At 35.6% G+C, this 27,756-nt stretch overlaps 1 protein-coding gene across 3 annotated transcripts in view; it reads left to right on the top strand.

The window, feature by feature from the left end:
• Positions 1 to 18,644, top strand: part of LOC122495093 (UPF0547 protein C16orf87) — a 33,738-nt gene extending 15,094 nt beyond the window's left edge. The window contains exons 3-4 of one of the 3 annotated variants that reach the window (XM_043600801.1): positions 10,518 to 10,700; positions 17,614 to 18,644. In XM_043600801.1, coding sequence (XP_043456736.1) covers positions 10,518 to 10,700; positions 17,614 to 17,732 — 302 coding nt within the window. In that variant the 3' untranslated portion in view covers positions 17,733 to 18,644. Of the gene's footprint in view, positions 1 to 10,517; positions 10,701 to 16,326 lie in introns of all 3 variants that reach the window. The other 2 variants (XM_043600802.1, XM_043600803.1) reach the window with 2 other exon arrangements.
• The last annotated feature ends 9,112 nt before the right edge of the window (positions 18,645 to 27,756 follow it).

Here is a 27,756-nt window from a genome sequence, read left to right as displayed (position 1 = left end):
ATTAAAAAAATTAAAAAAAAAATTAACTGTCTTGTTAATGTAGGATTTCATTTCTAAATTGAACGGTTGCCTAAGAGTTTAAAAAATAGATATTGGAGGGGCGCCTGGGTGGCGCAGTCGGTTAAGCGTCCGACTTCAGCCAGGTCACGATCTCACTGTCCGCGAGTTCGAGCCCCGCGTCGGGCTCTGGGCTGATGGCTCAGAGCCTGGAGCCTGTTTCCGATTCTGTGTCTCCCTCTCTCTCTGCGCCTCCCCTGTTCATGCTCTGTCTCTCTCTGTCCCAAAAATAAATAAACGTTGAAAAAAAATTTTTTTTAAATAAAAAAAATAGATATTGGAGAGGATGCATAGAAGGAGGATCTCTTTTGCACTGCTGGTGGGAATACGAACTGGTATAGCCACTTTGGAAAACAGTATGGAGGTTCCTCAAAAAATTAAAAATAGAGATACCCTATGACCCAGCAATTGCACTACTAGGTATTTGTCCAGAGGATACAGGTGTGCTGTTTTGAAGGAGCACATGCACCCCAATGTTTATAGCTATTGACAATAGCCAGTTTGGAAAGAGCCCAAATGTCCATTGACAGATGAATGGATAAAGAAGATGTGGTATATATATACAATGGAGTATTACTTAGCAATCAAAAACGGTGAAATCTTGCCATTTGCAGCTACGTGGATGGAACTAGAGGGTATTATGCTAAGCAAAAGTAGTCAGAAAAAGATAAATGTCATATGACTTCACCCATATAAGGAATTTAAGATACAAAACAGATGAACATAAGGGAAGGGAAGCAAAAATAATATAAAAACAGGGAGGGGAGCAAAACATAAGTGACTCTTAGAGAACAAACAGAGGGTTGCTGGAGGGGTTGTGGGAGGGAGAATGGGCTGAATGGGTAAGGGGCATTAAGGAAGACACTTGTTGGGATGAGCACTGGGTGGGGTTGAATCACTGGAATCTACTCCTGAAATCATTGTTGCATTATATGCTAACTAACTTGGATGTAAATTTAAAAATAAATGAATTAAAAGAGAAAAAAATAGTTTCATGATTAAGTCTTAAACTATCGATTTGAAGCAATTTCTTTAAAAAAAAGTTTAAAGAAGGGGTCTCTGTCTGGCTCAGTCGGTGGAGCATTAGGACTCTTGTTTGGGGGACTGTAAATTTGAGCCCCACATTGGGTGTAGAGATTACCTAAAAAAAAATCTTAAAAAAATAAAAAGAGATTAAATGAGAAATACTATATATCCTAAAATTGAGAGTATCTGTACTATAGACCAAACCTTGAGCACCAAATATTGTTCAAATATTTGATCAGTCACCAAAAATTTTGATAGAAACAATTTTTGGCGAGAGCAAACTCTGCTTTATCCAGATGTTTAAATTTGTTTTTTCTGATGGTTATTCTGGGTGTTTTGTCATATCAGGGGTGCCATTTTGCATTTAATAATTATGGATGTGCCTTTTTCCTTGTAAAATTTTAATTATAAAAACTATAAAGATAGGAGTCTGGGTGGCTCAGTTGGTCAAGCGGCAGACTGTTGACTGTGCTGACAGCTCAGAGGCTGGAGCCTGCTTCAGATTCTGTATCTCCCCCTCTCTCTCTTCCCCTCCCCCACTTACTCTCTTTCTTTCTCCTTCAAAAATAAACATTAATAAATAAACTGTATATTTCTTCAGGTTAAGCTTAGGCAGATAAATAACAACCTCCTCAGTTTTAATTGAGAAGGAAAAAATGGATTAAAAAAATTAAACTTTTCAAATTATTCTCTAGGATAAGTTAATAGAGGCTGATAAATAAGCCAAGAAGTCTATAAATAACATTCACTTTTAGTTAAGAAAAAAAGTGAAATGATTATTGCCAACTGATTGCCAGTACCTTTTATAAACCCAGTGATTGAATATTAATTCAGTAGTAAGTGATCCTCAACTCTGAATTACTTGACAATGAAGGTTTGGTTTTGTTATTTCAGAAAACATTGTTTCTTATATGCTAATCACTTAAAATTGCTATACGTTCATATATGAGGCATGGCTTTAAGTTTTTGTTTTGCCTTTTGATGGAAGAATGCATAGCTTTATATCTGTACCTATACATTTAGGTTCTTAATCATATAGTTTGTATAATGATGTCAGTATTTATTTTTAGGGCTCTTATAGAATCTTCTGACTTTGTCTAATTAAGACTGGCTGATTTTAGGTCTGCTGCATAGCTGTCATACTGAGATTTCTTTCCTTTGTACTCTTAGGATAATTCCACTTTTTCTTATGTACCATTTTTTTTTTTTAACTCATGTGCTTTTATTTCTGAAGTAAGTTTTCCAGAAAATTGTTTTAGGCCTGGAAAAAAATTTTTTTATAAAAGATATGTGGTGGTACATTTCCTGTTTTCCATTGTGTGGAAGGCCTTTCCTTTGTACTCACATTTAAATGTCATCTTCATTCTTCCTCAGTCCTTTCCATATGAGGGCTCAAATCTTCAGTTTAGGGCAGTTTTTACCCAGTATTTCTTTTTCTCCATTCGTTTTTCTCTTCCTCTTGGCATACTTACTGCATACTTATTGTATGATACATCAGGATTACCATCCCCAGAGACTAACACTGGACTGGACAAATAGGGTTTTTTTCCACTATGTAGTAAAGAAAGGTGAAGTTGGCACTATGGGACTAATGATTCAATGATATCATCAAGGACGTGGGCTCTTCTCTTTCTTCTGTCCTGACATGGCTTTCATCTTCATTGTTAACAAGATAGCTATCGTACCTCCACGCATCCCATAAGCATTCCAAGTAGGAAGAAAAGGGAAGGGCAGAGGGACAAAGGGACATGCCAGCTATGCTTACCCCCTTAAAAAAAAAAAAATCTTTTGGCAACCTCACCCAATTCCACATGCTTGTTAATGGCCAGAACAAAATTTTATGTCTACTTCATCTGCAGGAGAGTCTTAGAATGTGTATATTTTAGCTGGGCCCATTGCTGTCTTGAACAGAATATTCTGTTCTTAATGAAGAGGGGGAGAATGAATATTGGGTAGATAATTAATAATTATGTCATGGGTGAATATTAGATTTCTTGGATCTTCATTTCTCTTCACTTACTTTTCACCTATTCTCTTTTTTGTTTTTTGGTGTTCCAGGAAATTTCATGGATTTCCGTTTCTAGATCTATAATTTTGTCTTCAGATATGTCCATTATTTAGCTTCTCTTTTGCATTTTAATTTTGAATAGTTCATCTTGTTTTCTGATTTCTTTTTCATTGAATCTTATTTTTTTCATATTATTCATTGTGGTGAATTACACATAACATAAAATTAGTATTTTAATCATTTTAAGCATTAAGTGCATTCATATTGTGTACCTAACCATCACCACTATTAATCTCCAGGACTCTTTTCTTTTTTTTTTTTAAATTTTTTTTTTTTTCAACGTTTATTTATTTTTGGGACAGAGAGAGACAGAGCATGAACGGGGGAGGGGCAGAGAGAGAGGGAGACACAGAATCGGAAACAGGCTCCAGGCTCTGAGCCATCAGCCCAGAGCCTGATGCGGGGCTCGAACTTTTTTTTTTTTTTTTTTTTTAATTTTTTTTTTCAACGTTTATTTATTTTTGGGACAGAGAGAGATAGAGCATGAACGGGGGAGGGGCAGAGAGAGAGGGAGACACAGAATCGGAAACAGGCTTCCAGGACTCTTTTCATCTTCCCAAACTGAAAGGCCATATCCATTAAACAGTAACTCTCTGTTCCCCTTCCCCACTGCCTCAGGCAATATATATATAATGTGTATATATATATAATATATAATATATATATATATATATTTTTTTTGTACTTGTGAATTTGACTAGTGTAGTTATTTCCTATTTGGAATCACACAGTATTTGCCTTTTTGTGTCTGGCTTTTTCTCTTAGCATTAATGTCTTTAAAGATCATCCATGTTGTAGCATGTGTCAGAATTTCCTTTTTAAATAATTCTTCATTGTGTGTATGTACTACATTTTGTTTATTCATGCCTTGATGGACACTTGAGTTGCTTCCACCTCTTGGCTATTGTCAATAATGCTGCTGTGAACATGGTTGTTCAAATATCTGTTTGATTCCCTGTTTTCTTTTGTATATATGCCCAGAAGTGGAATTGCTGGGTCATAGAGTATTTTTGTGTATATGGTAATGCCATATCATTTTCCACTGCAGCTGCACTATTTTATGTTACCAGCAGCAGCGCCCAAAGTTTCCAATTCCTCCACATCCTCACCAATGCGTTTTTTTTTTTAATTTTTTTTTTTAACGTTTATTTATTTTTGAGACAGAGACAGAGCATGAACAGGGGAGGATCAGAGAGAGAGAGAGGGAGACACAGAATCTGAAACAGGCTCCAGGTTCTGAGCTGTCAGCACAGAGCCCGACACAGGGCTTGAACTCATGACCTGAGCCAAAGTCGGACGCTTAACTGACTGAGCCACCCAGGCACCCCACCAATGCATATTTTATATGCTTTTGATAATAGCCATTGTAATCAGTATGAAGTGATAACTTGTGGTTTTGATTTGCGTTTCTCTAATGATTAGTGATGTTGAACATCTTTTCATTTGCCTGTCATCTTTGGAGAAATGTCTATTCAAGTTCTTTGCTCATTTTTGAATTGGATTGTTATTGAGTTGTGTAAGTTCTTTTTATTCTGGATATTAATCCTTCATCTGATACACATTTACAAATATTTCCTCCCATTCCATAAGTTGCCTTTTTACTCTGTTGATAGTGTCCTTTGATGTACAAAAGTTTTAAATTTTAATGAAATCCAAGTTGTCTGTTTTTTCTTTGTTACCTATACTTTTGGGGTCATATCCAAAAAATCATTGCCAAGTCCAGTGTTAAGAAGCTTTTCCCTTTTTGTTCTAAGCATTTTATAGTTTTAGCTGTTATATTTAGGTCTTCAATCCATTTTGAGTTAATTTTTGTATATGGTATAAAATAAGGGTCCAATTACATTTATTTGCATGTGGATATCCAGTTGTCCCAGTATGACTTGAAAATATTATCTTTTTCTCCTTGAATCGTCTTGGCACTGTTATTGAAAATCCTTTGACCATATATTCAAGGATTTATTTCTGGGCTCTCTATTTTATTCTGTTGGTCTGTATATCTGTCATACTGCAGTACCACACTTTTTTGATTACTGTAGTTTATTAGTGAGTTTTGAAATCAGGAAATATGAGACCTCTGACATTGTTTTTCAAGATTCTTTTAGCTATTTTGGATCGCTTGAGAGTCCATATGAATTTTAGGATTGAGCTTTCTATTTCTGTAAAAGAATCTTATTCTTAATGATATAAAGTCCAATCAGGTCTCTCTAAAGGTATGCATTAGAATGTTTTAAAGATGGTTTTGTCTTGTTTTTTGTGTTTTTTTTTTTAATGTTTATTTATTTTTGAAGGAGAGAGAGCGTGAGCGTGGGAGGGGCCGAGAAAGAGGGAGACACAGAATCTGAAACAGGCTCAAGGCTCTGAGCTGTCAGCACAGAGCCCGACGCGGGGCTCGAACTCACGGACTGTGAGATCACGACCTGAGCCGAAGTCTGACACTTAACCGACTGAGCCACCCAGACACCCCTTGTCTTGTTTTTTGAACTACGTTTCTTCCTCCTATTTTATTTTGTTCTTCCTCTATTACTTTTCATTTTCCTTAAATTGCTGGTAATCCTTAATTGCCTGTTGATATTTATAAATGAAGGATTTGATTTATCAGTGTAGATAATTAGCATGACTATCGTACACACTGTTTTAAAGGTCTGTTTTGACCACAGATCTCTTTAGTGTACCGTTGGGAGGAGCTTATTGGCAGGCTTTTGGATGTAAATTATACGAGCTGAGTGATCCTGTTGAATTCCATGATTGCCAAAATAAGGAAAGCTTCATTCTGGGAGAGAATGCAAAATCCCTTATAGTACTTCATTTTTTAAATTTTTATTTATTTTGAGAGAGAAATAGAGAGCAAGTGGGGGAGGGGCAGAGAGAGAGGGGGACACAATACTAAGTAGGTCCCAAGCTATTAGCGCAAAACCCAATTCAGGGCTTTAATTTACAACTATGAGATCGTGTCCTGAGCTGAATCAAGTCTGTTGCTTAACCAACTGAGTCGCCCAGGCGCCCCAGTATTTCATTTCTATGAGGAATTGCCATTTGTTTCTTTCTTCTATGTTTTGGAGGTTCCTTATGTCAGTTCTTAGGCCCAACTGTTCTGCAATAGTCCTGTAGGTATTCTAATGATTACTCATGGCTTGCTCTCCCTTACTGTACTTTTTGATCTGTCCTGGGAGTATTTTGGGGAAGAACAGCTCTCCCTTCTACAGGAGCCATCTTTTGTTTCTAGTTGAGATTATAGTTTCTTCTATTCTGGTTTCTTAATCAGAATCTGTGAGCTCGCCAATTGGCTGAAACTCTGTAATTTCAGGTGATTGATAGCATCCTTTCCTTGTTTCCAGCACTACAGATTTATTTTCCTTTTTCCCTTTACCTTTTACCCATGTTTATTCTCATTTCAGTGGGATTTTCCACAAAGGGGGGGGGGGGTAGATGCTTGTGCTCAGTCTGATTTTATTTATTCAGCACTACTTAATCTGTGTAAGTAATGTTCTCGATCTGTGAATGAGACAAAGGCCTCCCAGCTTTCATAGAGTTTATATTCTAATGGGGGACTGAGCATATAAATAAATAACAGATTATAGTAGTAGTGGATTATAAAAAGTAATATGGACTGTGAGACACAGAGTCTTATTTATAAATTGACAATTTGAAGTAAATAAGTGGCTTCATTAAAAGTTTTGGGAAGAGCTTTAGGCAGAAGGATTAGCAAATGCAGAGACTTAAGGGGAGGAAGGAACTTGTTTTAATTAAAGGGAGGCATGTCTGGAGTGTAGTGAACAAAGTGTCTAGCACTATGAGAAGATTGGAGAGAGGCAAATGTCAGGTCTTATAGGCACTTGTAGTCTCTCATAAGGAAATTTAACTTTATTTTTTAATACAATGAAAAGCTAATGAAAGATTTTAGAAGGGCAGCTATATGGTTTGACTATTTTAAAGATAATTTTGGCAGCTACAAAATATATTAGGTTTGGATGTTGACCATAGAGGCAAAGAGATAAAGTAATTGTAGATATATTTTGCAAAGAATACCTGTGGACTTTTGTGATGATAGGAAACAAGATGAGTCACAGATAACTACAAATTATTTGGCTTTTGCACCTGGGTAGTACTATCTATTAATATAAGGAAGCTTTGGAGGAGGGAAAATCAAGTTATTTTTTTGATACATTTGAAATGCTTGTAAGATATTAGAGTGAAGCTGTCAGGTAGGCAGTTGGAGCTTTGGAAAGATATCAGTTGAAAGTATAAATTTTGGAACTGTTTGGGTCTATGGATTATCTAGAGTGTAAGTAAGAGAAGAGAGCTCAGGTCAGAGTCTCGGGGCTTTAATATTAAAGGTGAGAACCTGGTGGTGGAAAAGACAGAAGCCTGAAAATCAAGTGAAGAATAATTTAAGGAAAAGTATAGTCATCTTTGTTGAATTTTCTTTCTTTTTTTTTTTTTTAAGTTTATTTTGAGAGAGCGGGAGAGGGGCAGAGAAAGAGAGGGAGACAGAATCTCAAGCAGGCCCTGTGCTATCAGTGCAGAGCCTGATGTGGGGCTCAAACTCATGAGCCAAAGTTGGGTGCTTAACTGACTAAGCCACCCAGGTGCCTCTTCTTCTTCTTTCTTCTTTTTTCTTTCTTCTCCTCCCTCCTCCTCCTCTTTAATGTTTATTTATTTTGGGGAGAGAGAGTGTGTTACTTCTCCTCCTTTTTAATGTTTGTTTATTTTGGGGAGAGAGAGTATGTGTGTGTGCATGAAGGAACTGCATGGAGAGGGGGACAGAGGATCTGAAGTGGGCTCTATGCTGACAGCAGACCCGCCCCATATGGGTCTCGAACTCACAAACCAAGATCATGACCTGAGCTGAAGTCAGATGCGTAACCGACTGAGCCACCCAGGCACCCCTATCTTTGTTGAATTTTTGAGGGATGGTATTAAGATGATTAAAGAAAGATGCTGTTAGATTTGATAACGAATGGTATTAAGATGATTAAAGAGAAACTGTTAGATTTGTTAACAGATGTTTGTCCTTCTAGATGATCAGTTTAATTGATTGGGGAACTATATTGGAATGGATTGATGAGGGAATGGGAGGTTGAGAAACTGAAGACAGAAAGTACAGATATCTCTTTTTTTGAGAAGTTTGGCTAATAATTTAAAAGTTAGCAGGGATGAGTGGGTAGGTGGAAGAACAAACCTAAATTCATTGTTGAACTTCAAAAGGCATACCATAAGCTTTACCTATCACTATTTCCTTAATTTTTTTTAGAAGTTTTCTAAGCACACACAGAGGAGAAAATGGCCAACCTGTCCCCATTAACACCCACATTTACTCCTTCCCTTGCATATTATTTTTAAGCAAATCTCATGTAATTTCAATTATAAATATTTCATTATATGTTTCTAAAAGACAGACCTTTAAAAACATAAGCACAATTAAAATTAACAATTCCTTAATATTAAATACGTAACTGGTGTTGAAATTTTCAGGTGTCTCATAAATGGTCTTAAAAACTTAAAAAAAAAAGTTTTAAAAACCAAATTCCATGTTACATATGGACAATATCTTTTTTAGCTCTTTTTTATCCGTTGTTTTCTTTTTTTTTGTTTTTCCTGGCAAATTATATGTTAAAGATACTGTCACTTTTACATTTGGGTGTGCTGTTTGGGTCTTTATGGTGTAGGAATATAGGATCACACATTCCTCCAGTGACTTGTTTTTCCTGTAAATTGTAATTTAGATTCAAAGGCTTGATTTTCTTGACAAGATTACTTAATAGGTAGATATTCTGTCAGGAGGTTCATTAAGGCCTGCTTGTCTCTGTTTTTCTGATGTTAGCAGCTATTTATGTTTAGTACTTACATCCTTTAGTTCATTTCTGGTTGAAAACAGTATACTTTGATTTTATTATTCTTTCTTCATTTTTTATCCACAATAATCCTTAAATGAGAAACTTCTCTTTATCTGTTGTTTTGTTATCCAGTAAATGGTACAGTTTGAATTCTGTCTCTTTAAGTTTTCAAAATACTCAGTTGGTTCATTAGCGTCTTCCTATCATGGTCAAGTAGTTTTTGCTTTTGTTTTTGTATTTAATGTCATGTGCTTGTAGTTTTCAGTATATTTGATGTTTCAACTTTACAGTTACTATTTTTATTGATGCTCAAGTTGTCCTGCAGTGGTCAGGCCTTTTCAAGTTGCCCTTGAATCCTTTAACAAGCCTGGTTGTCTTTGATAACTTGAAGTCTGGAATAATTAAATGTTCTTGCATCATCTGATATCTGTCTGAGATTAGAAGTAATTAATTTTCTAAAGATATGGCATTTAGAAATAATCATTACTATTTTTTTTAATTTTACACTAGCCTATTGAGCATAATTATATTACAGTCTTTTAAATTATTCCCTTTACTTCTTGGGATATGAATTTTATTTATTTTGGCCTTTCACCATTGTGGTTTAGCCATTTGGGGAATTCTCTTTGTTGCTTTTTTTTTTTTTTTTTTTTAATGTTTATTTTTGAGAGAGACAGAGCACGAGTTGGGAGGGGCAGAGAGACAGAGACAGACACCGGGCTGCAATTCACAAGCCATGAGATCATGACCTGAGCTGAAGTCAGATGTTTAATCGACTGAGCCACCCAGGTGCCCCTTCTCTTTGTTGCTTTTGAGTTCAGATGTATTAAAGCACATTTTTGTTTTTTAAAATTTGTCTTCTCCAACATTTTGAATTGTTTGGAGTGAGAAGGATCGCTTCTTGCATTATTTAAATCATCATATTGAGTAAAGTTCCCCTATTGCTATTCCATTTAGGGATCCACATGCTCTGAGAATGTCAGAAATGACCTCATCTGTGGCTAAAATGAAAACTACTTATTCCCTAGTGTTTTTATATTTTTCTGTGGATGCCTTCTGTTTGCTTTTTGTTGGTAACCTTAATTAACATATTATGGTTAAGGTCAGTTTGGCTTCTGTGTATTTGACATATTTCGATCTATAATTTGAGTAGGGGGCAAAACGAAATGTTTTGTTTTGTTTTTCCTTTTGTAATACTTGACCATTTTTAGCTTGGAAGCAGAGAGAAGGAATAAGGCAGAAAGATCTTTGTGGAACTGTGTGAATATGTAGGGACTGAAATTAACCGTGCCAAATAAAGAAACTGGTCTTCTATTAAAATTCCTCCTACCTCATGAGTTAATGTGGATCTCAATTTAAATTTCTTTTTTCCTATGTGGGTGTCAGGAGCATAGATGTAACAGTTGTAGTTTTATAAAGTATGCCAGACAGCAAACTTTAGTGCTATTTAGAAAGAAAAAGAAGACAATGAGAACTTGGGCAAACAGTTCTTGCTAAGCCCTAAAATATATCACTTTTATTCATCCATACAGAAAACAAGCATGAGGCCAAGAGGAGGCGAACAGAGAGAGTTAGGCGAGAGAAGATAAATTCTACAGTAAATAAGGATTTAGAAAACAGAAAGAGGTCTCGAAGTAACAGCCATTCAGATCATATCAGACGAGGAAGAGGAAGACCTAAAACTGCATCTGCCAAAAAACATGAGGAAGAAAGAGGTATGAATAAATCCAAGCAGTTTTTTTTTCAAGTATTAAAATTTTTCTAGATCCTTAATTAGATAGTAGTAAAGAAAGTGTTTGGTAGGCATTGAGCTCCTAGACTTAAAATCACAACTCATATTTTATTTTTAAAATTTTTAGAAGTTTATTTATTTTGAGAAAGAGAGAGCCTGAGCGGGAAGGGGCAGAGAGAGAGGGGGAGCAAGAATCCCAAGCAGCCCATGTACTGACAGCACAGAGCCCGATGCAGGGCTTGATCTCATGAACTATGAGATCATGACCTGAACCCAAATCAAGGGTAGGATATTTAACCAACTGAGCCATCCAGGTGCCCCACAACTCATATTTTAGTTTGAAAATATTTCCTCCAGGATAGATGCTTGTTTAAAAAAAAAAATCAGAGTTTAATTTTTAAAATCTAAAGGCTTAAATTAGGTAAAATTCACCTTGCTATAAACTGATGATAGCAGAGGGGCACCTGGGTGGCTTAGTCAGTTAAAGGTCCAACTTTGGCTCAGGTCATGATCTAACAGTTGGTGAGTTCGAGCCCCGTGTCAGGGTCTGTACTGACAGAGCCTGGAGCCTGCTTCAAATTCTGTGTCTCTCTCTCTCTGCCCCTCCCTTGCTCACGCTCTCTTTCTCTCTCTTTGAAAAATAAATAAACATTAAAAAAATTTTAAAAAACTGATGATAGTAAGAGTTCAGAGATAATTTTCATATGACAACCCAGAGAAGCCTATTAAAATGGGTGTTTTTTGTTTATTTGTTTTTAAAGATAAATCTGAGTTCCATTAGACTTCAAACTGTTATACTACAAGTTTTAAAATTTTTCTATTGAAAGTATTCTTTAGTATGAATTTTTAAATTGTTCATTGTGTCCTCCCTGCTTTGAGGCAGCTTTGGATAGTTAGGTAAATTCTTCTTGGTCCAAAATGTATTTATATTTCTCCTTACATGTTTTCTTCTTCTGATAAGTAGTATGTCTACCAGTAACTTGTTTTTATGATTAACTAAAACTTCATCTTCTCTTTTTATACATCTTCTAAAAAACTTTTTACCATGGAAATTTCAAAGATGACACAAGAGTAGAGAGACTAGACTAGATGATGAACCCCCATGTGGCCATGAATATCTTTTGAAATTGAGACTGTCAAACCTGTAATTAATGGAAAAAGGGATAGTTGCTCTTTTTAATTACTTAAAAAACCTGTATCAAAATAATTTCATATTCAGTGAAATGCATTAATAATTTCTTGCTGGTGAGTTATACTTTGCTTTTTCAGGCATTCGTTTTTAGGTATTCAAGCATAAGCACAAATTTGTTTTATTTTAGACATCTGAGCTTTTTTTTTTTTTTTTACCTGTTTACCATTTCTCCCTGCTTTGTATGCTTTTTTTTTTTTTAAGTTTATTTTGAGAGACAGCGTGTGGGCATGTGCTCCTTTGCATGAGTGGGGGAGGGCAGAGAGAGGAAGAGACAGAATCCCAAGCAGGCCCTGCACTGCCCAACCATGAAATCATGACCTGAGCTGAGATCAGACACTTAACCGACTGAGCCACCCAAGTGGCCCTCTGTATGCTTTTATTTGAATAAAGTTACTACTGTTAGGGAAAATAAATTTACTGTAAAAATAAATTATATATGGTTTCTTAGCACTGTATAGCTAAAAGGATAAGGTTTATATCATATTTGTATTCTTTGAAGTATACTTAAATACTCCTTAATTCTGTGGGTAATTTTACTCCCATTTTCTCTTTCCTTCTCTTATGCTGCTCTTCCGGAGAGTTTGAGTTATTTTCTAAACATGAATGTGTTTTTTGGGGGTTTTTGTGGTTTTTTTTTTTTTTAATTTTTTTTTTTAACATTTATTTATTTTTGAGACGGAGAGAGACAGAGCATGAACGGGGGAGGGGCCGAGAGAGAGGGAGACACAGAATCGGAAGCAGGCTCCAGTCTCTGAGCCATCAGCCCAGAGCCTGACACGGGGCTCGAACTCACGGACTGCGAGATCATGAGCTGAGCCGAAGTCGGACGCTCAACCGACTGAGCCACCCAGACGCCCCGGGGTTTTTGTGTTTTAAAAAAAAATCTTTTTTTAACGTTTATTTATTATTGAGAGACAGAGAGAGAGACAGAGCATGAGCAGGGGAGGGGCAGAGAGAGGAGGAGACACAGAATCCAAAGCAAGCTCCAGGCTCCAAGCTGTCAGCACAGAACCTGACACAGTGTTCAAACTCACAAACTGCGAGATCATGACCTGAGCTGAAGTTGGACGCTTAACTGACTGAGCCACCCAGGTGCCCCTGAATGTATTTTTTAATGGGGTGATCAGAAAATCTGTGCTAAAACCTGTTTCAGAAGGGAAACTAGGTAAAGAAAAGGCAACAGGAGGGAAAAAAAAAGAGGTAAATACTGCTTGACCCAGAAAACAGAACATTCTTTTCAGTTGAAGTAAAGGGAATATAACCCAAAGAATGGAAAAGGAATGCTTCTGGTGGTGAGAGGAGATGAGAAAACAGATAATGATGGTCTTTTAGTTGGAGAAATGAAGTCTATTGATAGTTGTGCTAGGACTCTGTATGTACAGGTCTGAATTTTTATTTCATGTTAACTTGAGAAAGGAATTTACTTAGCTATAAATTCTTTTTTCAGGTATTTTCAGCTTATGGTAGAAAAATCTTGAGCTATTTCTAGAGTAAGATATGCTTTTGATTTATTTTTAATACAAACAGGAAGATGCTCAAAGCAGTTTTTGTAGAATAAACTGGAATCTTAATGTAGGCCAGGAGGGCGAGGGGGGAGGAGTAGAATCTTTTAATGTAGTCCAGGGGTCTGAGGGGGGAGGAGGTCAGCAAACTTTTTCTGTAAAGAGCCAGATAATAAATATTTTAGACTTTGTGGGCCATACAGTCTTCTGTTGCAGCTACTCTGCCCTGTCATTGTAGCTGGAAAGCAGCCATAGACAATATGTAAATGAACGGGCATGGCTCTGTACCACTAAGACTTTATAAAAACAGGTGGCAGGCCAGATTTGACCTTGGACTGTATTTTACCAACCCTTGAGGCAGACCATGTTCCCTAAATATAATAGGGATAAGAAATATGAACTTTTGAAATATCTGTGTATTTTAAAATAGACTTCTGTCATATGCTTCTTAGTATTAAGTAGCTATTTAATTCCATTTTTATTGATTCCTTGCTCATTGGGTGCTTAAAAAGAAGCAAGCTTTACCTTTAATAAGGAAAACCTGACAGTATGTCTAAAAACACATTTTTAATTGACTGTGTTTTCTGTATTTCGAAAAAGAATAGGAAGAAGAGTGTGGGAAAGGGAAGCTTGTTAGACATCTAGATAACAACCTATTTTTATACAATCATAAAAACAAACCATTAAAATTTTTTGGTTGGTTTAAGATAAGTTTTTATTTTGTATGAGGGGAGTAGGATTATTTTGAATATTAGTCATGTTGAGTGACATTTTTATTAAAATATAACGGGCAATTCTGAATATCTTATTAATGAACATAAGAGATTAATGTAGAGTTCAAGTTAAAGTTGGTAGATTGAATAACCACACCTTGCTCTCCACCATCTTCAACTCCTAGTAATATTATAGTAAAGGGACTTTTTTTTTGTTTAAAGGACCAAATACCACAAGGACAAGGAATGGGAAAAGCAGTAGAATTCTGGAAAGTGATCACTGCTCTAGTAGACCCATGAAACCTAAATTGTAAGCTCCTTTGGGGAAAACTAAGAAAGAAACTGATTTTTATTACACAACTGCCTTAAGGTCAGGAATTTGTACATCAGTTAGGTCTGGAAGTGTAGAGGTGAAGTTGAGGTTAAAAACGAGATTGCTTGGAAGTCTGTTTTTTAATGGCCTGGTAGGGCTGTTTACATCATTTTCCCCTCCTTCCAAATTTATCCTTTGAAAAAGGTCAGACAAAACAGAGTCTCTGATTTAGGGAACACCAGGTGTCATTGAGGGCAGGGGTACTGTATTAAGATCAGGAAGACTATGTGAGAATTGGAGATGGTAAATACTGAGTTCTATACTCAGGCTTTTATCTCCCAGGTAAGAAAGAGATTAGTAGTATCTTCTCTAGGAAATGTGAAAAACCCAAGAGAAAAAGCCTAAAATAAAGATAGTTTCATTAGGGATTTCACAAAGAAATGGCCTATTCAGATCATCCTAAATTAGTGATCAGAGTCAGGCTCCACAATGTATATGAGCTAATCAGCTTTTTAGATCCCACTCATAAATATGAGCAAATTATCAAGAATTACCCAGGTTGGGGCACCTGGATAGCTCAGTTGGTTAAACGTCTGACTCTTGATTTTGGCTCAGGTCATGATTTCATGGTTTGTGAGATTGAGTCCTGCGATGGGTTCTGTGCTGACCACAGGGAGCCTGCTTGGGATTCTTTCTCTCCCCCTCTCTCTGCTTCTCCCCAGCTTGTGTGCACACGTGTTCTCTGAAAGCATCTATATGGAAGGCTAAGACCACATCAACAGGAAAAAACAATAGCTTGGATAAAACAAGTTTTTGCATGAAAGAGAAAAAATTAAAACTATCATTAATGTTCGTGGCAAGAGGAGATATTGTAGTCATGAAACAAGAACAAGGTGATATTTAAATAGAAAAGCACGTGTCAAAAAGTACCTAGAAAATGAACTTTAAATCTAAAACAATATGCATATAAAGATTTGCAGATGAAAAACTTTAACAGGTTTATTGGCAGAATTAAAGAATTGTACTAGAACCTAGAGCAGTAGAAAAAGAGATGAAAAAATAGAATGAGAATGATAAATTTAGAGGACCAGTTTGAGGTCAGCATCAATAAATAACTGATGTTCCAAAAAAGAACATAGAAGATGGGGGAGAAGGAAGTCATCGATGAAATAATTCAAGAAATTTTTCCACCTGAAGGACATTGAGTTTCCACATTGAAATGGCCCACCAAATTCCCAGACCAGTGGATGGTTAAAAGTAGAGATCATGCTGAAACGTACTATCATAAATCCTATCTCTTTTGTTAAAGGAAAACCCCTTCAAGTGCTCAAGGGAAAAAGAGGAAATCAAGATAGCATTTGGAATTAATATAATGCAATACTACCCAGCAAGGAACAAACTACTTACATATGAACAGCATCAGTGAATTTTAAAAATGTGTTGAATGAGAGAAGCTAGACACAAAACAGTTCATGCTGTATAATGCCATATATAAGTTCAAGAACAGGCAAATGAATCTCTGACGATGGAACAGCAGTTGCTGATGAGGTGGGGGAAGCAGTGACTGGAAAGGAACATGAGGAATTTCCTGTTTATTAATGATTGAGGGTGTGGGTTATGTAGGTGTATATTTTGTTAGAACTCATCCAATTGTACACTTAAGATCTGTGTATTTCATTGTATGCATATTTAGCAATAATTTTTTAAATAACTGTACAAAAAGGTACTGGCTTTTTAAAAAAAAATAGTGACACCATTAGAAGACATACTAAGAGGGAATCTATGACTTTTTAGTTGCCCACACTATGGATTAGCATGAAGGTAGTCTAAAGCCAATTTCTAACATTCAGAGTCTCAAAATTTTTGCTACCTGTACTCCCCTTTCTCAGGAAGCTACTGCAAGATACATGGCATCAAAAGGAAGAAGTAAACCAAGAAAATGTCCTGGCATCCAGGACACAGAGTCCAACTCGAGAGAAAGATGGTTATATCCAGCATGATGTTGAAGAGAGAGCTCAATGATAATTAATTGTGTAGCAGGTCCAGAAAGCAACCATTTCAGATTGGAGCAGAAGACTTGGAGAGACTTCTTCAAGAAGATAAAATTGATATAATGCCTAACATGTGTAAACATCCTGAAAGATCTATACAACTTGGAGAGAGTTTGGGTTCAATTAGTAATGAAAATTAACCAGATGGAAAAAGAGAATCTCTTCAGGGAAAAAAAAACAATGTGCAGTAAAAGTGAAATCATTTACATAGTTAGAATAATATAAACATTGAATATTGGTCTCATCAAAATTGTGATATAACTGAATTCTAACTTTCTCTGGTGGAAGGTCAATTAATAATGCCTAAAACCACGAAGTAGCATCATATAAAAATGTTGCTTAGAGAGGCAAAAACAAAAAGAAACAACTGAGAAAAAAAATAGTTGCATTTGGAGAGTGAAAAATGTACATGTGGGGAGGAGGACTTCTGTTTTTTGTGATAAGTTTTATAAAAGTGATTTGAGTCTAAACTTATGTATGTGTTTAACTTTGCTTAAAAAAGCCACAATAAAACAAGTAAACAAAAAAAAAAAAAACCAGACAAAAATAGAATCTTAGAAGACCCCAAAAAAAGAATTTGGCAGAATGTGCACAAAGATATTTATTGTGATTTTAGCTGGCTCAGGAGATAATATATAGGTTGTTTTTATTTCAACTTTCTACCATGAACTTGGGTTACATTTGTAATCAGGAGGGTGAAATTAGAATTAAATGTAGGTTATTCTTATTTCTTGAAGAAGTTAATATATTCATGAAGGTACTGTTGGTGTTCAGAAGGGAACATCTTTAGGATGAGGAAATTTATTTTGATTGGGACAGTGAGCACTCATCCTAGTGAAGAGAAAGAAATACTTGAGATTTTTACAGAAATGATGTAGATACATGAACAGTGTATATAGAAATATATACAGTTTCCATTTAGTTCATGGCATTTCAGTAACTCCTTTGTGTAATTTCTAAAAATTTTCAGTTTAGTAGCATGATACTATATAACATTTAATATACAGTGTTAGTATTATATATAATGTTTATTATCATCTAAAGAAATACTTAAAAGCTTTAAGTATTTTTTTAATTACTGAATTTACTGCCTTTATATTAAGCTTTCTCTTTTTCTTTTAACAGAGAAACAGGAAAAGGAAATTGACATCTATGCTAACCTCTCTGATGAAAAGGCTTTCGTGTTTTCAGTCGCCTTGGCAGAAATAAATAGAAAAATTATCAATCAAAGACTTATTCTCTGATATTTGTCTGCACAATGTGTTGAAACTTTCTTCAGGATTACATCAGCAAATTCTCAAACAGTTGTGGACTCTCAGGAGCATTCTGACTGCATCAATAAGGGCCATTGATTGTTTTTTTTTCCCTTGTCATTTAGCCTGTGCCACACTTTGGGAGCAAAGCTGTAGGCTTGGACTGTTCTGGGATTTCCTTGTTTACCGAGGAGTATTGTCAGTGTTTTGTGTTTGGGATATAAGTAAGTATATTTACCAAAAACAAAAACAAACAAAAACAAAAACAATGGATGGCTGTTAAAGGGTAAAGGGGTAGGGGGTGGGAGTGGAAGAATGAAAACTAGGGAAATAAAACGCTTGTTAGTTTTCAGGTTTGCCACCAGAGATGCAATATTTTAAGTACTTGGAAAAAGAGTGACTTTTAAAAATATATATTTCAGATTTTCAGCACTAACAGATTGCATATATACAGTTCATTTACTTTTAATAAATTGGCAATTGATATTTTATTGAATGGGGAATTAAGAATATAAACTGTAAATTTTGTCTTGATTTTTTTCTTGGCCTTTATTTTTATGACTTAAGGTATGAGTTATATTTTGGGAGATACTTTCTAGACATTTGGGAAGTTTGGGTGCTATATGAAGAAAAACATTTAAGGATATATCATACTTCAGATATAAACATCTTGTTTTCTTGAATGTAATTTATTTATTGGTTTAAAAAAAACCTTTTCTGCTCTCAAGATGGTGCCTGTTAACCTAAACATAAGATATATTTATTACATACAAAATATTTCTTAGCCACTTTTAAGCAGTAATGTTTTATCTGAATGGATGTTCATTTATACATCCTGATAATTATTTAAATTGTTACTTAACCTCACTCTGGAAAAAAAATAAACCTTAATATTGAAACTAATAGATTAATAGTGTGGTATAAGTTTGTGCTCTATGAAGTTGTGAACTATATTTAAATTCTTAGTTTTTCTAGTCATAAATGATAACTGTTTATAGCTGATTTATTTTATACTAGATGCTTTTGCATTTTTGCATATCAATTTAACATTCAAATTTGACCATAACTTCCCTTATTTCAGGTACCTCCCTCTCCCACCCCAGTGGCCAAATCTGTTTGGAAGTCCAGAAGCCCTATTAGTGAAGGTAGTCATCAGCCAGATTTAACTTTAAGAGAATTTCCCTTTCAGTTTCAATAGTAGCATTGGCAGCTTCATCCTGCATCTCCCATCACCTCCCAAAAGAAAAAAAGATTCACATTTTTTCCTATTTCATTTAAATGGTAGCCAGCAGAGGGAGCTTAAGAGGTACTCTAGGTAGGATGCAGAATTATTCTAAGAATTTTCTAAGAATTCCTTTACCCCCAATCCCCCTATTTACCTGCAGGTACTACTACAATTATCTTGTATGCATTTTAAAGCTCTAGTAATAAAGTTTATTCCCAAGCATGCTAATGTGATTTTATCTTTGAAATATAAGAAAACTATTTTTAATTTGACAAAAAAAATAATATCTAAAATGCTTGTGAGTATATATATGTCCTCAGAAAAAGGGAGAAAAGCTTATGGAGTAGGCATCTCTTTAAAGAATTATTGATGTCAGAATCTATCCATTTAAAGCTGGAGACCTTAGAGGAAAGTCATGTTAAAATAGTCATGTATACAATAAGGGTGGAGACTGGTGACTAGGCTGGAACTTGCCATGTGAAGAGATAATTTATTTCAGATGCTCATAAGGTTAAATCATTGTCTTATTTAAAAAGTTCTTTGGCAGAGGGACAAATTAAGCTTCTCCTATTTGTGATGTAACCTATTTAAAAAATTTCTCTAAAAATTGTATTCTCTGATATGTTTATAATCTATCTCACTATAAAGCTGAATTTGTCTAAAAATGTTGTAATGGCCTCAGAATATATTACTTGTTATTGGTGTTTAAGAAGCCTTTATTATCAGCAGATATCCTAAGAACATAATTGTAGTAATTTAATTATATAATCCAAAATTTATTCTGCTCTAATATCTGTAAGTGATATGATTATTCAGAATGCCCTAAAATGATTCCATAATTAGATTAGGTCCATTGAAGATATGTTCATTCTTAAATGTGAACAAAATTAAATACAAGGTATTTGGGAGTTGTTAGGTTAAACTATACAAATTTGTATGTTTACCTCCTCCACCCAATCCCATTGTATTCCAGAGTGTTTTCATTGGGGGGTGGGGGGGAAGGACACTTAAATTTTTGAGATTTAATTTTTTTTTTAAACAACACTTCTTACATTTTTATGGGCAGAGAAGCCTTCGGTTGTACTTAATGTAAGTTATTTAAGGAAATCCTGCAAATTATTTCTTCTGTAGCAATCAATGGAAATGATCAAACAGCTTGAGACAGTTTAGATCATGATGACATAAAATATAAAATTATAAATGACTTAAAAGTTTAGCCAGAATAAATGCATACTTTTTGAAACTTCAAAAGTACTTTAAAAAATAATGCTCAATATGTCGTGACATTTGTGGTGTTTGCTAAAAGTAATATGTACGTGTTTTTTCTGAGATAAGAATTCAATTGAAAAGTGTTTGACTTTCTAAACTATGGTAATTGCATTTGATTCTCTAATTCTAACTGCAAAACTTTTTACCTTTTTTTGATAATTTTTACATTCAACATGCATATGTTTATCCTTTAAATTTGGAGAAATTAAGCTCTCATGTACTTCATATGAAAATATTAATCAAATTTGTTTGATTCTGCATACAAAAATAAGCTGTGGATAGAATTTTTAAATTTTTTGTGCAAATGTAGTTGGGTTTCCTTTTTTTCATCTTTGATTCCTGTTTTTCTAAGCCTTGTTTTTATATTTGGGTATATGTATCTATATATGCATGTACACATATATATTTATTTTACTTTTTCTAGTCGTTCTTATGTGCTGGGTTTTTTAAATGCTTTATTTATTTATTTTGAGAGAGAGGAGCACAAGCAGGGGAGGGGTAGAGAGAGGGAGAGTGAATTCCAAGCAGACTCCACGCTGTCAGTGTAGATCACAACCTGAACTGAAATCAAGAGTCAGACAGTTAACGTACTGCGCCACCCAGGCGCCCCTCTTTTGTGCTGTTTTAATCCACTTAGTTTATTAGTGTTCATTGCTCAAGGATTACAACTATAATAATAATGAGTATCATAACCTACAAAGCAAACTCTCTGGAACGAAAAGTATGAGGTACATAATAGACTCTATGCTAGACTGGAATAATTCTTTTTATCACAAACATTTTCCTTTGTATTATTAAGGAATCTTTTATCCTCTTACCATTAAGAGTGTCATTCCCCTCCCCCTTAATGTTTTTTCAGTGTGCTTTTTATTTCTTTGCCTTATTACACTGGCAAGGACCTCAGTACAATATTGAAAAAGAATGGTGAGAGAGGAAGATACTTGCCTTGATTCTAGTCCTGGGGAAAACATACTCAGTCTTATACCATTAAGTATGGTGTTTGCCATAGGTTTTGTGCTGTAGAATGCCCCTTATTAAATTGAGGAAATTCCCTTCTTATTGGCTGAGAGTTCTTATTTTGAACATTTGTTGAATTTTGTCAGATGGTTTTTTCCATGTAAACTGATGATTTTTCCTTTAGAAAACTTATTTTTCCCTTCAGAATGTTAATATAGTGGGTCACATTGATTTTGATTATTTTTTTATTATCACTCCTTTTTTCTTAGCTTACTTTTATTTTTGTTTTATTTTTATTTTTATTTTTTAATGTTTATTTATTTTAGAGAGAGAGACAAAATGCAAGTGGCTTGGGGCAGAGAAAGAGAGGGAGGCACAGAATCTGAAGCAGGCTCCACGCTCTGAGCTGTCAGCACGGAGCCTGACACGGGGCTCGAACTCACCAGCTGTGAGATCATGACCTGAGCCGAAGTCGGACGCTCAACCGACTGAGCCACCCAGGCGCCCCATTAAGTTTATTTTTATTTTTGAGAGAGAGAGGGAGAGAGGGCATGAGTGCAGGAGGAGCAGAGAGAGAGGGAGACACAGAATCCAAAGCAGGCTCCAGGCTCTGAGCTGTCAACACAGAGCCCAACACGGGGCTTAAACTCATGAACCGTGAGATCATGACCTGAATCAAAGTTGGACACTTAACCAACTGAGCCACCCAGGTGCCCTAGGCTGACAGTTCTTAGAGCACGTTAAAAACTCCCTCACTTCCTTCTGGCCTCCATGGCTTACAAGAAATATGCAGCCATTCAAATAATTTTTCATCCTTTTAAAGCATTATTATTTTTTGGCTGCTTTCAGCACTTTTTGTCCTTTTTATCAGTTTGATTATGATATGTCTGGGTATGGCTTTTTCTGGTTTTTTATTTTCTGTGTGAGGTTTCGTGAGCTTCTTGAATGTGTAAGTACATATCTTTCATCAAATACATAAAATTCTTAGCTATTCAGATATTTTTGCTGTTCTACCTCCTTTCTCAAACTCTGACTGAGACTCCAAAGATTTTAGACTTTTTGGTATTGTCTCACAGATCCCAAGGGCTCCCTTCATTTATTTTTTTCATTTTTTACTGCTCTGTTTGGATTGGATAGTTTCCAATTGGATAGTTTTGGATAGTCAAGTTTACTGACTCCCCTTTTATCTCCAGTCTGCTTAGTTCATCCAGTGAATTTATTTTTATTTTTGTAATTTTTTATTTCTATAATTGCCATTTGGCTTTTCTTTAGATTTTATATTCCCTTTCTGAAACTTTCTATCTTTTCATTTGTTTCAAAAATGTTCACTTTGGGGCGCCTGGGTGGCTCAGTCAGTTGAGTGACTGACTCTTGATTTTGGCTCAGTTTGTGATTTCTGGGTAATGAGATTGAGCCCCGCGTTGTGGAGCCTGCTTAGGATTCCCTCTACGCACTGGTGCGTGCACTCTCTTCCCAAAAGAAAAAAAAATGATCGCCTTTAGCGTATGATTATAATAGCTGCCTTAACATCTTTTCTCCGGTTATTCTAAAATTTGTGTCCTGTCATAATTGGTTTCTGTTGATTTTTGAGTTGAAGTTTTCTTAGTTCTTTGTGTTGTAAGTAATATTGGACTTTATCTTTGATATTTCAAATATTGTATATGAATCTCTGGGTAACAAAGAACAGTAGTCAGCCAAGTGGTTCAGGCTGCACATTTTGATGGAACCTCTGGTTCCAGTATCTGTTCAGTTTCTAAGTGATTGCAGTACTATTTAGATCAGTTCTGCATGTGTACTACTCTGGCAAGTCAGACCTAGTTCTACTGTGTAACTCCCTTCTCGAAACTTGTGCTGTGTTATTTAGGGTCAGATCCATTGCATACACAGCTCAGAGGTAAGCCCAATAAATCACAACTCTGGGATCACACTCTTCATTTTCCTATTTTTTACAGTCTTGACACTTTCTGGCTCATTAGAACCTCCCTTCTCAGTCTTTCATCTAAAAAGCTGAGGCTTTAGTTTCTTCCTTCTGCTGTACACTTCCGGGGACTGCATCTGTGGTGAAAAGGTAACAAGGCAGGGAAGAAAAGCAATGGGGATTTACCCACACTTGGGATCATAACTCATGGTGCAAGAGAAGGGATCCATTTACTCTGAATGCTCTGAGATTTAAGTGCCTTACCAGGTGTGGTTGCTGTGGTATATCATCTGGGACCTGGAGTGATGAAAAAGGGAGAAAACAAGGGGGAGAAAAAAAAAGACATGACCCACCCTCTGACCTTTAGGGAGTTTCCCACTCTTGAGATCAGAAGGGGAGGGCTTCTTTTGGCTTCTTTTGTGTGCATTTGGTGCATACTTCCATGGAAGTTCACATTCAGACTGCCTTTGGCTCCAAGCTAGGCAGTAACTAGAGGATTATAAAGTCTTTGCCATTTCTGTGGAATTTAGAATTTGGGTCTGCTTTCCTAATTTGTCTGCTACTAGCATTTATATTTCAGAGTCTTCAGGATATGCTCCATGCATTCTTTCCAGGATTTAAAGTTATATTCAGTGGGAGAGGCAGGTGTATCCTTACTCTTATTTGCCTTAGAATTGGAGCCTCACAGTTGTTTTTTGTTTTGTTTTGTTTTGTTTTGTTTTGTTTCAGTTCAAATAAGATCAGGTGCACCTGGGTGGCTCAGTCGATTAAGTGTTTTTGACTCTTGGTTTTAGCTCAGGTTATGATCTTAGTCATGAGATCAAGTCCCATGTCAGGCTCCACGCCCAGCGTGGGATTTTCTCTCTCCTCCCCTGCTTGTGTACATGCTGTCTTTCTTAACAACAACAAACAAGATCATATGTCACTATCTACAATATGTCTTAGAGTTCTTCCTATGTCTCATAGAGTTCTTTACTTTGGAACTTTATGAAGATAATGTTGAGTTAACTGGACTCCCTCCATAAATAAGAAATACTACATATGTGTGGATAAATGTAGCTAAAGTATAATAGATTCAGGAACCACTTTCCAATTTTTCTTTAAGAAAATAGTAATTTTTGACTGTGGTAAAAAGACTTATTCTGGTCCAGTCTACAGTCTCTATTATATAACAACTCATGATTCACATTCTAGAGTGTTATTTTGTATGTTAGCATACTCATAAGTTGTAATCTTTGAGTAATGGCCAGAATTGTTGCCCTCCAATATGCTTTGCAAAATAGTAGCTATATGATGCTGCATCTCTAATCCGAGTGTTCTCTTTGGTGACAGTATGTGCTATGGCAGTGGTCTTCAAGCTGGGAAATAAAAACACTTTCCACAGGGATGCAAAGGTCCTGATAATTTTAAAATATATTTTGAGATAAAATTCGCATACCATACAATTCACCCAAAGTACGTATATTATAATAAGAAATTGTGGTAAAACAGGCATAACAAAATTTCCATTTTAACTACTTTTTTAAGTTTATTTTTGAGAGAGAGTGAGAGCAGGGGAGGGGCAGAGAGGGAGAGAGAGAAAGAGAATATCAAGCAGGTTCTGCATGTTAACTGCAGAGCCCAACATGGAGCTCAATCTCACAACCGTGAGATCATGACACGAACTGAAGTCACGAGTCAGATGCTTAACCAACTGAGCCACACAGGCACCCCTATTTTAACCATTTTTAAGTGTACAATTTAGGGGCACTACATTCACAGTGGCAATCATTGTAAAACTTTTGTCACCCCAAATAAAAGCTCTGTAACTATTAGGCAATAGCTTACCATTCCCCCTTTCCCTAGCCCATGGTAAGCTTTAATCTACTTTCTCCAAATTTGCTTATTCTAGATATTTCATATGAGTGGAATCATATAATATTTGTCCTTCTTTTCTCCAGCTTATTTCACTTGGCACGATTTTTTCAAGACATCCATGTTGTATCCTATATCAAAACTTCATTACTTTTTATGGATGAATAATACTCCATTTTATGTGTATACTACATTTTCATTTATCCATTCATTTGTTGATAGATCCTTTGGTTCCATTGACATACAAGTTTATGTTGGAGTCCCTCTTTCAGTTCCTTTGGTTATAAACCTAGGGGTGGAATTGTTGGATCATATGGTAATTTTATATTTAGCTTTTTGAGGAACTATTTTCCATAGTGGTAAACTATTTTCCAGTTTACATTCTCACCAGCAATGTACATAATTCAGCAATTTCTCTACATCCTTGCCAACACTTATTTTTTTGTTTTTTTTATTATTATTATAGCTATCCTAGTAGTGGTATCTCATTGTAGTTTTTATTTGCATCTGCCTAACCACTGATGATGCTGAAGATCTTCATGTGCATGTTAACCATTTTCATATCTTTGGAAAAATGTCCATTCAACTCCTTTGCACATTTCAAACTGGGTTGTCTTTTTGTTGTAGGAGTTCTTTATATCTTCTGGATATTAAACCTGTATCAGATAGGTGATCGGCAAATATTTCCTCTCATCGTATAGGTTATCTTTTTACTTTTTTTTGTCTTTTTACTTTCTTGATAGTGTCCTTGATGGACATGTTTTAATTTTTTTTCATGAAATGTCTGTTTAATTTTTATTGAAATATAATTAAGATACAATGTCATGTTTCAGATATACAACATTGATTTGACAGTTCTATACATTACTCAGTGCTCACCACAGTAAGTGTAGTCACCATCTCTTACCATAATGTTATAACGGTATTATTTATTAACTAAATTCCCTATGCTGTGCTTTTTATCTCCATGACTAATTTATTTTATAACTGTGGGTTTTTACCTCTTAATCTCTCCCCTTTATCTGTTCTGCCCTTCCATTCACTCACCTCTCCTCTGGCAACAACAGTTCTCTGTATTAAAGAGTGTTTTATTTGTTCATTTGTTTGGTTTTAGAGTCCACCGGTAAGTGTAATCGTGTGGTCTTTTTCCAAAAGTTTTTAATTTTGATGCTTAGGTTATCTGCTTTTTGTTGTTGCTTGTGCTATAATGTTTTATTTATAAATCCATTGCCAAATCCAAGGTCATAAAGATTTACCCCTATGTTTTCTTCCAGGTGCTTTTTGGTTTTAGCTCTTCTATTTAGTTTGTTGATCCATTTTCAGTTAATGTTTTTTAATATTTATTTATTTTTTCTTTAAAAAAAATTTTTTTTTAACGTTTATTTACTTTTGAGACAGAGAGAGAGAGAGCATGAACAGGGGAGGGTCAGAGAAAGAGGGAGACACAGAATCCAAAACAGGCTCCAGTCCCTGAGCTGTCAGCCCAGAGCCCGACGCGGGGCTCGAACCCACGGACCGCGAGATCACGACCTGAGCCAAAGTCAGACGTCTACCCGATGGAGCCACCCAGGCACCCCAATATTTATTTATTTTGAGAGAGAGTGCAAGTGGGGGAGGGGCAGAGAGAAAGGGAGAGAAAGAATCCCAAGCAGGCTCCATGCTTAATGCGGACCCCAATGTAGAGCTTGATCTCATGGCCACGAGATTGGCCTATAATTTTCTTGTAGTGTTCTATGGTTTTGGTAATGCTGGCCTTGTAAAATGACTTTGGAAATGTTCCCTCTTCATCTTTTTGGAAGAGTTTGGGAAGGGTTGGTATTCTTTAGATGTTTGGTAGAATTCAGCAGTAAAGCCATATGGTTCTGGAATTTTCTTTGGAGTTTTTTACTGACTCAGTAATCTTTCTAGTAACTGGACTGCTCAGATTTTCTATTTCTTCATATTTAGCCTTGGTAAATTGAATGTTTCTAGAAATTAATCCATTTCTTCCAGGTTGCCCAATTTGTAAGTGTGTAATTGTTCATTGTAGTCTATTCTGGTCTTTTGTACTTCTGTGAAATCAATTGTAATGTCTCTTTAATTTCTAATTTTATTTGAGTCCTTTCTCTCTCTTTGTAAGTCTAGCTAAAGGTTTCTGTATTTTGTTTGTTTTCAAAAAGCAGCTTAGTTTCGTTTGATCTTTTGATTTCTCCTTTGACTCATTTGGTTGTTCAGGAGCATGGTTTAATCTCTACATATTTGTGAATTTCCAGCTTTCTTCTGTTAACTAATTTCTACTTTTATACTGTTGTGGTTGGAAAAGATACTTGGACTGATTTTAATCTTCTTAAATTTGATAAGACCTATTTGTGCCTATTATGTGATCTATCTTAGAGAGTGTTCAGTGTGATTTTGAGAATAATGTGTATTCTGCTGTTGGATGTTCTGCATCTGTTTGTTAGGTCCCTTTGGTCTATAGGATGGTTCAAGTTAATGTTTCCTTGTTGGTTTTCTGTCTGGATGATCTATCCATTGTTGAAAGTGAGGTATGGAAGTCCCCTACTATTATTGTATTTTTTGTCTGTTGCTCCTTCAGATCTGATAGTGTTTGCTTAATATATTTAGGTTCTTTGATGTTTGGTGCGTATATATTTATGGATGTTATGTCTTCTTGATGAATTTACTCCCTTATTATATAATGACTATCTTTGTCTCTTGTTACTGTTTTTGGCTTAAAGTTTATTTTGTCTGAGGGAGGGAGCCAAGATGGTGGAACAGCATGGAAGTTCTTTGTGTGTCTCGTGTCCATGAAA

Source organism: Prionailurus bengalensis, chromosome E2 (genome assembly GCF_016509475.1).
Source record: "Prionailurus bengalensis isolate Pbe53 chromosome E2, Fcat_Pben_1.1_paternal_pri, whole genome shotgun sequence".
Classification (NCBI taxonomy): Eukaryota; Metazoa; Chordata; class Mammalia; order Carnivora; family Felidae; genus Prionailurus; species Prionailurus bengalensis.
Note: the sequence above shows the minus strand (reverse complement) of the source record. Positions and strands in the feature narration are given on the sequence as shown.